Consider the following 16,100-nt stretch of genomic DNA (forward strand, 5'->3'; position numbering starts at 1 on the left):
TGATTGAAGCATTTGTAAAAATTTGACTCAGAGTAAGCCTCATAATTTTTTAAATGGAATTACTTTTTCACTGACATTAAAAACCAAAAGCCAACCAAAAGGCTGTGTGGTTCATAACACCACACCTGGTCCAGATTGTGCTGGATGAATCCATATTTGCTTCACTGTAAATGATTTTGAGGGTGGAATTCTTGGATTGCTTTCTGTCTTGTAAGCTCTTGACATTGTACGGTACCTGTGTGCTCACAAACCCCGGACATGGGAAAGGCCAGCTCAGCCTCCCACTGGAAGGCAGGTTGGCTGCATTTATTCTGCATGTTCTAGAATGAGGAAATGATATGACAATAAACAGAAATGCCTTTGCTGAAGAGGGAAGGAAAGCTGGTGTTTATCTGGTCAGGTGGTTTAGATTAACTGTGATGCGGCTCTGTATTATGTTACTTTAAATCATTGTGTCCCAACAGGACATAAATTATGAAGATTGTTACAGTATGTTTCATCCTATGTAAGATCAACAAATTGGAATAATTTTTTTTATAGGAAAATCACAGTGCTTTCAGCCAGGACTATTGAAGCCTTTAATTTAGCTCCGGTATTTCTCAAATATTATTGCCTAATATATGAAGTATGATTTGCATAAGATATGAAATAATAAACTTTTCAGAACAAAAGGGGGGATTTCCCCTGTAGCACTTGCATCAGATGGCAGTGTGCCCCTCTCTCCTCTTCTGCTTGCTCCTTCCTTGCTGTGTCTGCTGCCTGTGGCCTCACCTGCCCAGGCACATGACAGACTGAAGGGAGAGTGAACATCCTTGTTCGTACGGTCAGGAAAACACTTTCCCCAGATATATTGTGAATAGAAAATAAAACCCAAGCTGGAGAAAGCCCTACTAACCCAACAGCTGAAGTTCAAGTAATTTATGTCTGACTATTGAAGAAAGCGGACTGAAAAGTTTATCCTCTTGCGTGCCTCCCCATCCCCTGCTCCCTGAGTTACGGGGCATCTGTGAACTTTTGATATGGGTTGCTCTTCAGTGTGCCTTGCTAAGTTTATTTGGCCACAAAGAACAAATTTTTTAGCTTGTGCATGATCGAGCCCTATATACAGTGCCCCATGGTGGCATGTCATCTGTGCACGGCAGTCCCACCTTTATGAGACCTGTCCCATCCCACAGTGAAATTAAGAGATGGGACAGCCTCGGTTTACAGTGATCAGTAGAGGTGTGGAGTTTACTTGGTATGCTAGAAGGAGACATACCCAGAATTCAAAGTTTTCAGGATACAATGGCACTACCCACCCCAGCACCGAATCTTGATACCAAAAACAAAGTGAGTGTTAAGCTTGCTTACTCTCTCTGTGGCCACAAGCCTTGAGGTTTTAACTGTTTAGTAATGCTGTTTGAAACAAAAACTAGTCCCTTCTTTCAGTCTGCAAGGGTGAGACTTTAGCCCTCCTTAAGCTTCGCCACAACAGGTGGTGACAGGTCCTGAGTATACTGTGGTTTACTTCAGCTCAGCGTCTGAAGACAAGTGTACGGAGCACCCCATGTGCGCGCGCGCACAACCTCTTTACTGGTTGCTGCCTGCTTGGCATAGCACCCTGGAACTTGGTTCTGGTAGCTGTTTTTCTTCCGGTTCTGTGCTGCTGCTGGGGTCCTCTGTGGAGTTACCAGATATCCACTATTTGGGTGATATATGTTCTTCCAGAAAATAAATGCAAATGTGATAGAAAGTACTTTAAAAATCCAAAAGGGAAATGGACTCCTGGTTTAAAACAAAGTAAAAGAAAGCACATCTGTGGACGTGTGGTTGTTTTGCAGATCTGTTTGTACCGTCAGATAGTTGGTGATGTGAAATGGGAGTGTACAAACCCGACCGGCAGCATGCCTACACTGTACCGACAAATTTGTGTTAATTTTCCTTCAGATATTTGTGACCCTCCTTCCTGTAGATGATGGTGGGGAGTGGGTGTTTTGTCTGCCTGAGATCCTGTGCTCACCCTCCACCCTCAGTCATAGGATCTTTAGGTTAACACGTGCTCATCCCTGTCCCTGGGAAAGGTGCAGAGGTCCCTGTGGCTTCGCCTAAGAGGTCAACCTGGACTGCGTCTTTGTGTTAGCAGTAGTGGTGACAGTGCCTTGAAAGCTGTTGGTTGATGGTGAAGAAGAAAAGCCAGCCTGGAGATGTGGCTCATTTGGTAGAGTGCTTGCCTTGTGTGAAGAGGCCCTAGATTTGGTCGCCAGTTTGAATAAACTGGGCATGGTGTGCACCCTTGTAATCTTAAGACTAGGGGGATGGAGAGAGTAGGGGGTCAGACGATCAAGGTTATCCTCAGGAGCTCAAGGCCAGCCTGGGATACATGAGACCTGCCCCCCCCCCATCCCCCAGAAAAAAGCAGCCAGGCATCATGGAACCTTGGCATTTGGGAGGCTGAGGCAGCCGGAAGGGTCTGTGAATCAGGAACAGACTGCTATTTTGCATATTATTCAGGTTTTTTTTTTTTTTTAAGGTTTTTTTTTTATTTGGCCTGATATTCTGAATTCACATGGTTTGGATGCATGACATTGAAAACAGACACTTTCTGTATAAAGTTGAACTTTATGAAATGATGAAAATATCAAGGAGCTTAAAGTTCAGTTTCTTGGAGAGATTGCTCAAAGAAAACAAAGTTCTGTGGTAATTTCTGTAACACTTCTCACTTCATGAGATCCTGAAAACTTAGGAATCAGCTGCTGTTGGAGGATCAGGTAAGGACGCCTCTCCTGGGCAGTCGTGAGGCCGTTGCGTGGTGATGGTGAGCAGTAGGTACCAGGCAATGGTGTGACATTAAGCATCTCCAGGAAGTGCTTCTCTGGCGGCTTTCTCTTGGGCTGGTTTTGAAGCCAGTGTTTTGTCTGCATTTGTGGAAGAGGACAGTGAGGAAACTGGTGGCAGTGCCGATTTGAAGAGCGCAAAAGTGAGGATTGTGAGAAACCCAAGAAATGGATAATCAGACGGGCACGCGGGCTGTCCGGAGTAGCCGGCCATTGGAGATGTGGGGAATGCAGTTAGGACAGTGTGTGGAGGAAGTCAGAAAGGGGTGGTATCTTTTTTTGGCAGGGGGGGGGGGGGGGGGGGAGATCAATGTGGCTAGTATGTCCTTTTCTGGTACAAATCAGTTTCTGAGATCTGTCTGAGGACCTCTCACTATGAGCAGAATAGAAGCGAAGGGCCCTTAGGTAGACCACATGTGGAGGGCCTTACATAGAGCAAACTGCTGCCTTGAGAACTGAGAGCTTCTGTGGGCAGATTCCTGCTAGGGGAGGCTTCACTGTTGTGGGAACCCAAGCATGCACTACGTGAGAAGTCCTGCTTCTGCAGTCTTGCGTTTTCTGTTAATGATGTGTTTTGAAGGTGGTGCCGTGCTTAGCTGAAGAGCTGCTTTCTTTTTCCAATCGGCTGTCTACCAGAAATGGTGATGTTGGAATGAAAAATTTTTTCTTTATTATTATTATTACCATCATCATTAATCATTATCCTCTGTGTGTGTGTGTGTGTGTGTGTGTGTGTGTGTGTGTGTAGAAGTGAGCATGCTATCTCCCAGGTGGCATGTTTATATCATCACTAAGAGGACAGTAATTCAGCCTGGGGCAAGGAAGAGGGGCTGGCTCTACCTGAGAGCATGAGAAATCCAGTTCAGTTTCAGAACTGGGTTTTCTTGTCCCGAGTTACTGGAAATGTAAGTTGTGTAGCAGATTAGGTAGAGGGCATGTAGACTGCTGTCCCAGGACTGATGGGGTTGTATCTGCCCCTAGAAAGATGGAAGCCTGAGGAATGGTCCTCAGGCCTTACACACACACACACACCATACACACTCCCCTACACATACACCATATACACACACACCATACACACACACACACACCCCATACTTACATACCCCATACACACACCCCATACACTCCCCCCATACACACACACACCATACACACACTCACCATACATACCATATACACACAACACACACACACACACAACACACACACACACACACACACACACACACACACACACACACACACACACCCCTGTGCTTGTCAGAAGACTAGTCCCTTGGCTGAGCTGCTCACAGACGCCAAGGAAGTCTTCCTGTGGCAATAGCAACTTAAAGAAACAGTTCTCAAGATGTTGCAGGTTTTCTCAGCATTGCAAAGATAAGTTCGGTTGGTTTCCAGGCTGGTCTTGGTTTGGGAAAGAATTTTTAGTCACAGGTGCTACAGTGTTAGCATTGCTGTCTATAACCAGAAACAACCAATGCTTAGCAGAGTGCCGGGCACAGGAGGGTGGCACAGAGTGCCTCAGCTTTACAGGAGGGAGCCCTGCTAAGGAGCTTTGCTGATGTCATGTAGCCGTGACTACTGCAGTCTGGAGTTGACCCCAGGTCTCTGATCTCAGACTCTGTAGTTAACTCCTGTGCAGACAGAAAAAGCATGAGTGAAATACATCTTTAGCTGGGCCTGTCCCTCACAATTCTGGTCAAGAATATTGTGTTGACCCTCAAATTAGGATCTGATGTTTCCTTTGCAGTGAGGGGAATAGTGAGCAGTGTTTCCAATGTGAAAGTTATGGGGAAACGTGTAATCATACTTGGGGGCAGAGAATGTCTTCCCTCTGTGCACCAAGCAATGTTTACGTGATTGATGTCACCAACACCGAGGGAAGGTCCTGTCCCGTGACATGTGCATGCTTGGCAATGATCTTGCCTTGTATTTTGCTTAATAATTTTCATTATTTTTAATTAAAGTTGAAGAAGTGCAGACTCTAGCTGAAATTAAGGTAGGCTGTGTTGCCGGAATCTGGTAATTACTTTAATTGATCACAAGATAGTTTCCTTGATCACCAATTAGAGGAAATTGCCGATCAAGTTTCAAGACGTGAAGAAATGCCCAAACTGATTTATGTAATAGTGTTTTCATTTCTAATCAGACATAAATATCGTTTCCTTCCACAGCAATTGTGTTTTTAAAAGAAGGGTTATAGGCCTACAAACATGAAGGTGATTCGTAAACAATAGAGAGTTCTAATTCATTGAATTAGTGAGGGAAGTATTTAACGGCTTAATGGAGATTGTCCTGGTGAAATTACTTGAGAGTACCTGGTGCTCATTTTCTTAGTGGGAGATATGTTCTTTTTTAGTATGTAATTAAAATAGTCTATAATCAAAATATGAAGGCAGCTGATTTGAAGGACATATATCAAAGGGGGCTGTGCTGAGGACTCAGGTTCATATTGTCAGTGTGCCCAGAGTTAAGCCTGCGAGCTTCAGTAAGCCATACATGTTGTTAGGACCGAGGCTGTGCTTTAAGTCTGGGGTGCTGTTCCGTGTTTCACAGATTGATACAGGATTCCTGTTTTGGTTTTGTGCATCTGATAGTGTTCATGGTTCCATGGAGTGAACTGAAACCAAAGTAACTTTGAGAAAAATTCAAGTTTCCAAAGAGGACTTGATTTGGGGTTCATGGAAAAAACCTTTACTTGCCGATGATTTGGAGATTTCCAAATGACAAACTTCATCGGCCCAATTTGCTCTGATTGTAGTGCTCACATTCCTTGAAATGGCAGAGTGACTTAAGGAGTCATACTTCATCATGCGCTCATGGCTTGTTCACGAAATGTTTGTAATTTGCAATACAGGAAAGACTGAAACTATTATCAGCCATTATATGTTATTTGTTGACCATATGTTTGTTTGAAATGGCCGTGGCTCAACAGAACACGGCTCATAGACAAACTATGCTGTAAATTGGCACTAAAACCCACCTCAACAGGTAGGCATATGTTAAGAAGTTGACGTGAGCCAAAGTATTTTAATATGAACCATATTACTATACATCACAGGGTCCCGGCTCCCTTTACAGTGATAACTTCATTTGTACAACTCCTTCATTTTTGTTCCCAAACTAATTTTTAAAACTAGATGAGATATATTCATTGTGCAAATTCAAAAGATACTAAGAATGCAGTGAGTTCTTCCTGTTTCTGGCCCTGGTCACCTGACTCCCAGCCAGTGCCTCCCGCCACCGCTCACATTGCTCCCGTATTTCCTGCAGACTGTGCTGGAGATGAGTGCTCAGAGGAGGCTGGCCTGGCACAGCTCACACACTCTAGTGCAGGCCTCATTTCCTAATAGATCTCGGCAGTGCCTCCTGTCAGAGGGCAGTTTTCTCATCCTTCGTGATGACTGCATCATATTCCTGTGTATAAATGTCTACACTCTCGCTCCTCCAGTTGGTGCTGCAACAAGGTAGGAGAGTATACAGAGTCACCATTATTGTAACTGTTGTGTGAGTGTCTGCAGGAAGTAGAACTGTTCATTCTAAAGTCATGGGCTTGCATGTGTGTTCGAGTGTGCGCATGTGTGTATGAACATTCATGCATGTGTTCGTGTCTGTGTGAGAGCATGGGCACATGTGTGCTACAGTCTATGTGAAGAGGTCAGAGGATGATGACTTAAGGAGTTAGCTCTGGTTTGCACTGTGGTTCCAGGCCTTGAACTCGGTAGTTAGCTTGTGTGGCATCTTGTTATTACCTGCTCCCTCCTCCTTTTAAAGACAGGGTCTCACTATGTTGCCCTGGCTGACTTGGAACTCAAACTCACGGTGATCCCCCTGCCCCTGCTCCCAAGTGCTGGGATTAAAGGCGTGCACCACCAAGCCTGGCTTGTGGTTTTGGTTTTTTTTGTTTTTGTTTTTAATCATTTTATTTTTAATTTTGTGTTCGTCTGCACATCTGTGTGTAGGTATCCCTGAAGCTGGAGTTACAGGTGGTTATGAGATGCCTGACATGGGTTCCCGGAATTGAACTCTCCTTGAAGAACAGGGAGGCCTCTTGCTGTCGAGCCTTCTCCGCAGCCCCTCCTTTTGCTTTTTGTTACTGTGTAGCACAGGCTGGCCTCAAGCTGGCGAGCTCCTGGTTCAGCCTCCTCAGTGTTTGATTATTGGTGTGTGCTACCACACCCAGCAGAGACATTTATATGTGTATATTTTTGTGTGGATTTCTTTTTAAAAATTTTTTTTATTGAATATGGATTAGAGTACCCTGACACTACTATGTAGATTTTTTTTTTGGGGGGGTGTTTTTGAGACAGGCTATCTCTGTGTAGTTTTGGTGCCTGTCCTGGCTCTCGCTTTGTAGACCAGGCTGGCCTTGAAATCACAGAGATCCGCCTGGCTCTGTCTTCCGAGTGCTGGGATTAAAGGTGTACGCCACCACTGCCAGGCCTTTTTTGTGAATTTCTTATGTGAGTATTTCATCTATATCACCCCACTCCTTCCTCTCCCTTTATATATTTTTAAAATCTTATAATCTATCAAGTGTCTGTCTGTCTGTCTGTCTATCCATCCATCCATCCATCCATCCATCCATCCATCCATCCATCCATCTATCTAATGTGTATGGGTGTTTTGTCTGCAGGTGTGTCTGTGCACCAAGTGTGTGCCTGAGGAGGTACCAGAAGAGGACGTTGGTTCCCCAGGGATTGGAGTTACAGATGGTTGTGAGCCACTGTGTGGTGCTGGGAATTGAACATGGATCCTCTGGAAGAGCAGCCAGTGCTCTTCCCCTCCAAGCAGTCTTTCTCCAGCCCATCTAACCACACACTTTTTTAAAAAGGAGGGTTATTTATTGTTAAAAAAAAAAAAACCAGAACTAACCGTCAATCCCCCCTAACTCTCACAATGCTTTAAAGATTTATTCATGGCCAGGTGGTGGTGACACATGCCTTTAATCCCAGCACTCAGAAGCAGAGGCAGGAGGATCTCTGTGAGTTTGAGGCCAGCCTGGTCTACAGAGCGAGTTCCAGGACAGCCAGGGCTACACAGGGAAACCCTGTCTCAGAAAAAACAAAACAAAACCAAACAACAACAAAAAAAGAGGGCTTATTTGTGGTAAGATAACCCACCAACTCAAACATAAATGTTTTATTTGCCTTCTATTTTCTGCACTTTCTACCTTGTTAATTTTGAGGCTGTGTTTGTGTAGTACAAATAAACTCATAGTTAGTCTTCATTGCTGATGAGCTCATTTTGATTTTAATTGCTTGGATTGAGGCTGTGCACATTTATTGTTTGGTTTTGAAAAACATGACAAAAGCAGTGTCTACTTGCCTTAAATTATATATGAGTAATGCTGTTTAGATGTGGTATTTTGGTGTGTTTTCAAGTTTTATTTTAGTTGTATTTTCTTGAGTTGGGAATGTTTGTTTTATTTTCCATTTTGAAGGTACTATTACACATACAAGTTTACATGGCAAACGTAGCCCCTCTCTCCTTAGCGCATTCCCACTACAGGATATCTGAACTCATCATCTCCCTGTCTCTTGTCCTGTTCACTTCTACTTGTCACTGTTTCCTGGCCCCAGTGCTCCCATCTTCTGCCTTTAAAGATCTCTAACACTTGCCTTTCAGCTTTCAACCTGCCTGTGTTTTTCTTCCTGTTCTAGTTGATAACATTTGCTTTTGGTTCCTTAATTGCTTAGTTGTGCTAAATGGAGTCCTCGAACTTAGTGACCTTGTTCTCATCACCAGCACCTTTGACATAGTCTTCCACTCGACTCTCAGTTATAACTCCTTCTTTAATAGTTTCCTCGGAAGGATGAATGGAAGTTGTTCTCTGAGTTGTTGCATTTCTTTTTACCTAAACAAATTTAAAGTTGTGCAAATTCGTGTGTGCATGTGTGTAGGCATGGCAGCATGAATGTGAAGTTCAGAGGACAACTTGATGGAACCTGTTCTCTCTCCTCTGTTTTTCTGTGACTTCCACTGCTTTTATTTGTTTGTTTGTTTGTTTTGAGACTGGGTCTCACTATGCTATCCCTTGCTGTTCTGGAACTCACAGAAATCCTCCTGCCTCTGTCTCCTGAGCACTGGGATTAAAGGTGTGTGTCACCACATCAAGCTGTTGCTTTTATTATTTTATTTTATTTTTCATATTTATTTATTGAGAAATTTTCTACTCCACATACTATCCACAGACCTCCCCCTCCTCCCTCTTTCCCAAGCCATCTCGCATCCCCACATCCCCCAAATTGAGGTCTCCCATGGGGAGTCTTGCTTTTATTTTTTGAAAAATAGTTTAGCTGGGTATAAAATTCTTACCCTGGTGGCACACAACTTCAATCCCAGCACTCAGGAGGCAGAGGCAGGTGGAACTCTGAGTTTGAGGCCAGCCTGGTCTACAGATCGAGTTCCAGAACAGCCAGGGCTACACAGAGAAACCTTGTCTGGCAAAACAAAAAGAACTCAACAGAACAATTTCTTTCTTTCCCCCCAATCTTTGTTTTCAGTTCCATTTCTTAAAGTCTGTAGGTTTTGTCCAACTTCCAGTGCCGAATGCCATCATGTGGAGATTTGAAGGCAACAGATTTCTTTTCATCCTTATGCATGGAATTGCTGACTAAATGATAAAAGGATTTTTAAGACTGTAAGTTTATTAATTTTGGGTTTAAAGGGGTGTGCCACCACTACCCAGCTGACATTGTTGCATTATTTATTATTATATTATTACTATATCATTTATTATTGTGTTGTGCACGTGGAGAACAGAGAATAACTTTGTAGGTTGGAGTTTCCCTTTCCACCTCTACATGGATTCTGGGGATAGAACTCCCAGGCTTGGGAGGCAAGAGACATCTCACCAGCCTCTCTCTGTTTCTTTTACAATTTTTTCCCTTTCAGTTCTGGTGATCAAACCCAGGCCTTCAATACACACCTGTTCTATCCTGAGCTTCCCTGGCCCCTGGCCCTGTTTACAACTTTTTTTGACTGTAGCAATTAAATTTATGTTAGTCTCATATACTTCTTTTTTAATTCCTTGAAGCTCATGTTGGTTTCTTTTTAATTTTGTTATTTTATGTGTATGGGTGCTTTTGCCTGCATGTATGTCTGTACCATGTGCATGGCTGGTGCCCAAGGAGGTCAAAGCAGGACGTTGATCCCTTGGAACTGCACTGCTATGTGGTTGCCGGGACTTGAACCCAGATCCTCTGCAAGAGCAGCAGTGCTCTTAACCACTGAGCATCTCTCCAGCTTGTTGATTTTATTTCACTGCCCATTTCCTTAGTCACATTGGGTTGTTAGTGAGTCTGTTCTGCCAGGAGCTTTTCTAGCATTGTTAGGTGGGATGATTTTAGAAGGTCTACACTCTTAATAACTCGGGGTCATTAGGTCCCAGTTGGAGGCTTGGTAAGCAGCAGCTAGGGCTGTAAAAAGGAGTCTGTGAAAGAAGGGCCATCTTCCACAGTCTCCTGCAGACACGGCATGCTCCTTCATTGCATTCCATCCTTGCAGCTCCCCTCTCCCCTGTTACCCACCCATCGAAACTCCCGTAGCAACAGGTCTGATAACTTGGACATATATTGCTATGGACATTTTCATTGTGTAAGCTCTGAACTAGGTAGGTAGTAGATTTCGGTCTGCTAAGTGGAAGGATGTTGTAGGATATTTTGTTTGTGTTCTGACAAATAAAGCTTGCCTGGAGATCAGAGAAGCAGAGCAGCAGTCACTAGAGACTTCTTACCTCTCCAAATCCTCAGACCAAATGGGGGTCAGATCCTGTCTGCACCTGCTTTATATTCCTGTCTCCACCTCCCTAGTGCCGGGATTAAAGGTATACACCACTAGCATGGCTCTGTTTCTCTTTTAGATGGGCTCAATCTGGTGTAGACCAGGGTGGCCTTGAACTCCTGATCTTCCTGCTTCCTCCTCCCAAGTGTTGGGATTAAAGGTGTGAGTCACTACTGCCTGGCCTGTTTGGTTAGCTAGTGGGTAGATCTGCCCTCTGATCTCCAGGCAAGCTTTATTTGTCAGAACACAAACAAAACACCACACAACAGAAGGAGGAGGATGGGACCGTTTCTTTGCTCTCTGTGGGAAATGTGGTGATATACTGTGTACCCTAATAAAATTTGCCTGAAGATCAGAGAACAGAACAAGCCATATAGATTAAACAGAGAGGCCAGGCAGTGGTGGCACACACCTTTAATCTTAGCACCCAGGAGGCAGAAATTCATCTGGATTTCTGTGAGTTCAAAACCACCCATGAGTACATGAGGTTGACTCAGTCTAGGAGAGAACAGAGCCAGGCAGTGGTGGCACACTCCTTTAATCCCAGCACTTGGGAGTCACACTTGAGATCTCATGCCTTTGTTTGGGAAGTACACACACCTTTAATCCCAGCACGAAGAAGGAAGTGATATGGCTGGACACAGAAAGGTTTATAAGGCGTAGGAGACAGGAATTGAAGGCTTTTTGGCTGAGAACCTTTCAGGTAAGGATTCAGAGGGTTTCAAATGGAGGATTCATAGAGTTGGCGAGGTAAGGCATAGCTGTGGCTTATTTTTTTGTCTCTTTGATCTTCAGGCAAATTTTATTAGGGTATACAATATGTCATCACACACCAGGCTGTAGTGATAGCTTCAAACTTGAAGTCACACAGATGGCCGTGGCTAATCTTGGCGTGTCACAAAACAAATGGAATAGACATGAATGTGTGTGAGAGAGATTTGTGAAGGGTGGGGCGAGAGGAGACAGAGCTGGGCAGGTGCGGGTGAGAGAGTTCAGTGTGCATTATGTACACTTGTGAGAATGTCTAAGAACAAATAAAAACAACTAAAAAGGAAAACTAAGGACTAGATGGACAGCTCATGGACAGCTCATGGACAGAGGTTCAGCATGTGCTCTGCTTTTCAGAGAACCAGAATTCAGTTCCCCATGTAGGCAGTGTACAACCACCTGTGATTCCAGCTTCAAGGTGTACATATGCACTTAAAAGCATACACATGTACACACCATTTAAAAATTAAATCTTAAAAAATAACAGGAGAGAGAGAGACAGAGACAGAGAGAGACAGAGAGAGACAGAGAGAGAAGGGAAGAGAAGAAGAGAGGAGGAGAGGAGGAGAGGAGGGAGCATGTGTGCTGGAGAGCAGGCTGAGCCTGGAAAGAGTTTATGGAAGCACATACCTGTACCTCTAGCACTTAACAGTAAATCTGAGGTCAGCCTGGGCTACATGAGATCCAGTCTCAAAACCCAGGGGTGAGCTGGGGAGAGAAAGAGAATGAAAAAGAAACGGAGCCTAGGGTCAAACGACAGTTAAGTGGTAGTGTCAGAATTTGAATCCAGAATCCCAGGTTCAGAAGGCCAGGAGGTCCTTAGCCATAGCACCATCTGTCATGGAGGGCAGTCAGTCCTCTACGTCAGCTAATGCTGAATAAAAGGAAGTCACTTTGACAGTAGAAATTCCCACACAGCACTGTTAACTCCATGCTTGGATAATTAAACCAGACTTCCCTATGCTACTTGTACCCTCCGTGGACCTAGGGAGTCAGATTTGGAGTGAGTAGGGGCAGGGCAGTACGTTTGCTCTGCTCTGGATAATTGTGTACGTAGCTAAGTGGACTTTCCCCTCCCCTTCCTTTTAAAATGTATTACCTGTGACTGACAGTTCACAGGACCAGTCTGGCATGTGCCCAGTGCAGGTAATCAGTGTGGTCGTGACTACACTGGCTGGTGGCAGTGTCCACAGCCTTTCATCCTGTCTTCAGCCTCCAGTATGCTTTATGGTCCCCTCTAGAGTGTTCCTTTACAGGGATTAGTGTAAAGTAGGATTATTATTTGCAATCGCCTTCATAAAAATGTGAAAGGACGCAAACAGGGAAAACGTTTTCCTCAGAATGGTGGCCTTCTGCGAAGTGTCTCTGCTTCTTCTGTGGTGTGAGTCCCAGCTGTCTACGTTGTTGGGTGGGGTCTTTGGCTTGTCTTCTGTGGAAGCATACTGTCCCTTCAGCTTGGTGGGGCTGTAGCCAGAGGCTCCCCAGCAGACATGCAGGGCTTTTCTTTCAGGCTGCTTGGCGGTGAAGGTAGACCTGGCTGTCCCCTGAAGTGTGGGCTGGGACAGCTGTGGGCCTTTCTCCATAGTCTTGCAGCTGATGGTCCAAGCTGCCCATTCACTAAAAACAGAAGGAACTGTTAAGGAGCAAATTGGCTCCCTTGATTTGGGGCAGGTAGACCCAGGGCGCTGGGTTGAAGGGAAATTACTCCTGTGCAGTCGGGAGTCCTAGGACAATTAAGCCGTCCAGACAGGTCACTAGGTGACACTCATTTCCTGGTTTGTTTATTTGAGCCACATTGTTTCTCCACATAGCAGTCTGCTGCCCTGGTGCCCTGGCTACAGAGAGCAGCCCTTCCCTTAGGATTTCTGAGGCTTCCCCAGGGTCGCAGCGAGCCTTTATCTGGTTGGGTGACTCTGGGGTCTCCTCCCAGCTGCAGAGTGCAGGGCGGCTGGTAATTCTGTATTTGGTGTTTTACAGGCCTTTGGCTTTATGTCCAGGGTTGCCCTGCAAGCAGAGAAGATGAATCATCACCCAGAATGGTTCAACGTGTACAACAAGGTAGCTGGACCTCTTTATCTTGGGATCACTTTAATTTGGGGATTGAAGAAGCTTCTTTATGAATGAGGTGGTGCTAAGAAAGTGTTCTCTTGTTCTCTCTCAGAAACCCAGTGTGTCGTCATCGTTAGCACAGTTCAGGGCTTTCCTGAGAGCAGAACTGTTCTTTGTCCTTAGGCTCGTCTTCCAACATTAATTCCAGAGGTTTGGAATTTCCTGAGTTAATCGTGGGTATCAGCCATGAAGATAACATTTTATGTATATTTTTGTAGAGGGGTATTTATTTGGAGGGATATATTATTTAAGTCAGGTGTAGTTAGAGTTTTCCTGCCTGGCCCACAGTCAGGACAAGTCTCTCTTACCCGCCAGTCCCATAGTCGCTCAGACCCAACCAAGAAAGTACACAGAAACTTATATTGTTTACAAACTGTATGGCCGTGGCAGGCTGCTTGTTATCTACCTTTTCTATCTTAAATTAACCCATTTCTGTTAGTCTATACTTTGCCACATGGCGTGTGGCTTACCAGTGTCTTTACATGCTTCTCATGGCGGCGGCTGGCGGTGTCTCTCCCCAGCCTTCTACATCCCAGAATTCTCTACTCTGTCCCGCCTATACTTCCTGCCTGGCCACTGGCCAATCAGAACTTTATTTACACAGAGCGATATCCACAGCAGTCAGGGTCTTCCTGTGTACCCCTGTTTGGCCTGGAACTCACTATGAACACCATGCTGGTGGGAGATCTTCCTGCCTCTGCCTCCCATTTTGTGGGATTACAGGTTGCCATGGCCATCTCAGTTACCTGAGACCTCAGAGTTTTAATTTGAAAATAATTTATTAAAAGGAATGGTAGCAAATCAGATAGCCTAGCCTTATGTGTCTTGATGAAATAAATCTCAGAAACTGTCTCTTTGTGGTAAATGTTTATTAGAGAGTTGTTCTCCAGAGCTTAGACTAAAAAGTTTTAAGGGGTGCAGTGAGAACAGCCACACCCCAAGAGTGTCTCACCACTTGAGATATCTGTCTAGATTTCTTCAAGGGTTTGTAAATCCTCTTTGAGAAAAATAAATCCACTGTTGTGATTTAAAAAGAAGCAATTCCTAATTGTCCAGTTCTGGGATGAACGTCTTCTTCCTGGACACTTCTCTTTGCTTTTGACTTATCTTGTGAGTGGTGTCTCCTCATTTGGTGGCCTGCTTTTCTCCCTCACTCAGGTGCTGCCTGATAGGTCAGCTTGCCCTTTCTTAGTGGCCTGAATAGGGTTGCTGTAATTAAAGTTCTGCGAGTTAAAATGGAGCTTTTGTCTCTGTTCTTTGTGGTATTGTGTTCCCCCAAAATATTGTGTGTTCCCCGAAATAAACTTATCTGGGGTCAGAGAACAGACAGCCACTAGAACAGAGCCAGAAATGGTGGCTAGAAAATGGGTCAGAGCAAGCCATAGCAGAAGCTGGGCGGTGGTGGTGCACACCTTTAATCCCAGCACTTGGGAGGCAGAGCTAGGCGGATCTCTGTGTGTTCAAGGATACAGCCAGCAAGGAGACTCATACTTTTAATCCCAGAAATCCAGCCTTTAATCCCAGGGAGTGATGGAAGAAAGAGAAAGAGAAAGATATGTAAGGCGTGAAGACCAGAAACTAGAGCATTTGGCTGGTTAAGCATTTGGCTGGTTAAGCTTTTAGGCTTTGGAGCAGCACAGTTCAGCTGAGATCCACTCTGGATGAGGACTCAGGCTGAGGAACTAGCGAGGCGAGGTAGCTGTGGCTTGTTCTGCTTCTTGATCTTCCAGTGTTCACCCCAATACCTGGCCTCGGGTTTGATTTTATTAATAAGACTCTTAAGATTCCTGCTACAGTCCTTTTCCCCAGGAAACAAGCTTTTCCGTGCTGGAAGCTGACTCCCCTTGTCCTTGGGAAGCCTTCTCTCCGGGGTGGCTGTCCCACAAAGCATGTGCAGCCCGCACCCCAACCTCTCTGGGTTTGGGAAATGCAATGTTTATTCATAATGCAGCATTTTCTAAATCATCTACCTCCAATTCTCAAATATGAATGTTGAGAAGAAGATTGATTTCCAAACCACCTAGGGTCTCTCCCACAGGTCTCTCTCAGATCTAAAAAGCTGCTTTTCCCTTCCTAGGTCCAGATAACTCTCACCTCACATGATTGCGGAGGCTTGACCAAACGGGATGTGAAGCTGGCCCAGTTCATTGAAAATGCTGCTTCTTCTCTGTGATCTCTTTCAAAATGCACGTAAAGATCTAACACCTGGCTTGTCTGCAGTATTTTTGAAGGCCATTTATGTGAATAAATTAAGTCATAAATTAGGTTTTTTTTGTTTTTTGTTTTTGTCTTTTTGCCGGAGCTGAGGATCAAACCCAGGGCCTTGTGCTTGCTAGGCAAGCGCTCTACCACTGAGCTAAATCCCCAACCCCAGCTTGTTTTTACATATATGCATTTTTGTATAGTTGGTGCTTAAATACAGAATAATTTGAACTCGAAGCCTGAGTTCTTTTTCATCACATCTAGTCAGACATATAGTAAACACCTGAGTTATTTAAAAATTGAAAGTGTGTGTGTGTGTGTGTGTGTGTGTGTGTGTGTGTGTACAGCCAGAGGTGCTTAGGGAAGCCAGAGGTGCAGGATCCCCTGGAGCTTGAGTCAGGCAGTTGTGAGCTGTCTGAC

The 16,100-nt window shown here is 44.7% G+C and overlaps 1 protein-coding gene across 3 annotated transcripts in view; it reads left to right on the forward strand.

Annotated features, from left to right (window-relative positions):
• The window catches only part of Pcbd2 (pterin-4 alpha-carbinolamine dehydratase 2), a 50,479-nt gene extending 34,737 nt beyond the window's left edge, over positions 1–15,742 (forward strand). For 2 of the 3 annotated variants that reach the window (XM_036186799.1, XM_036186800.1), the window contains exons 3-4: positions 13,347–13,427; positions 15,556–15,742. In XM_036186799.1, the coding sequence (XP_036042692.1) occupies positions 13,347–13,427; positions 15,556–15,651 (177 nt within the window). In that variant the 3' untranslated portion in view covers positions 15,652–15,742. Of the gene's footprint in view, positions 1–6,089; positions 6,284–13,346; positions 13,428–15,555 lie in introns of those variants that run through there. The other variant, XM_036186798.1, reaches the window with a different exon arrangement.
• The last annotated feature ends 358 nt before the right edge of the window (positions 15,743–16,100 follow it).

The sequence above is a fragment of the Onychomys torridus genome, chromosome 5 (assembly GCF_903995425.1).
Source record: "Onychomys torridus chromosome 5, mOncTor1.1, whole genome shotgun sequence".
Taxonomy (NCBI): domain Eukaryota; kingdom Metazoa; phylum Chordata; class Mammalia; order Rodentia; family Cricetidae; genus Onychomys; species Onychomys torridus.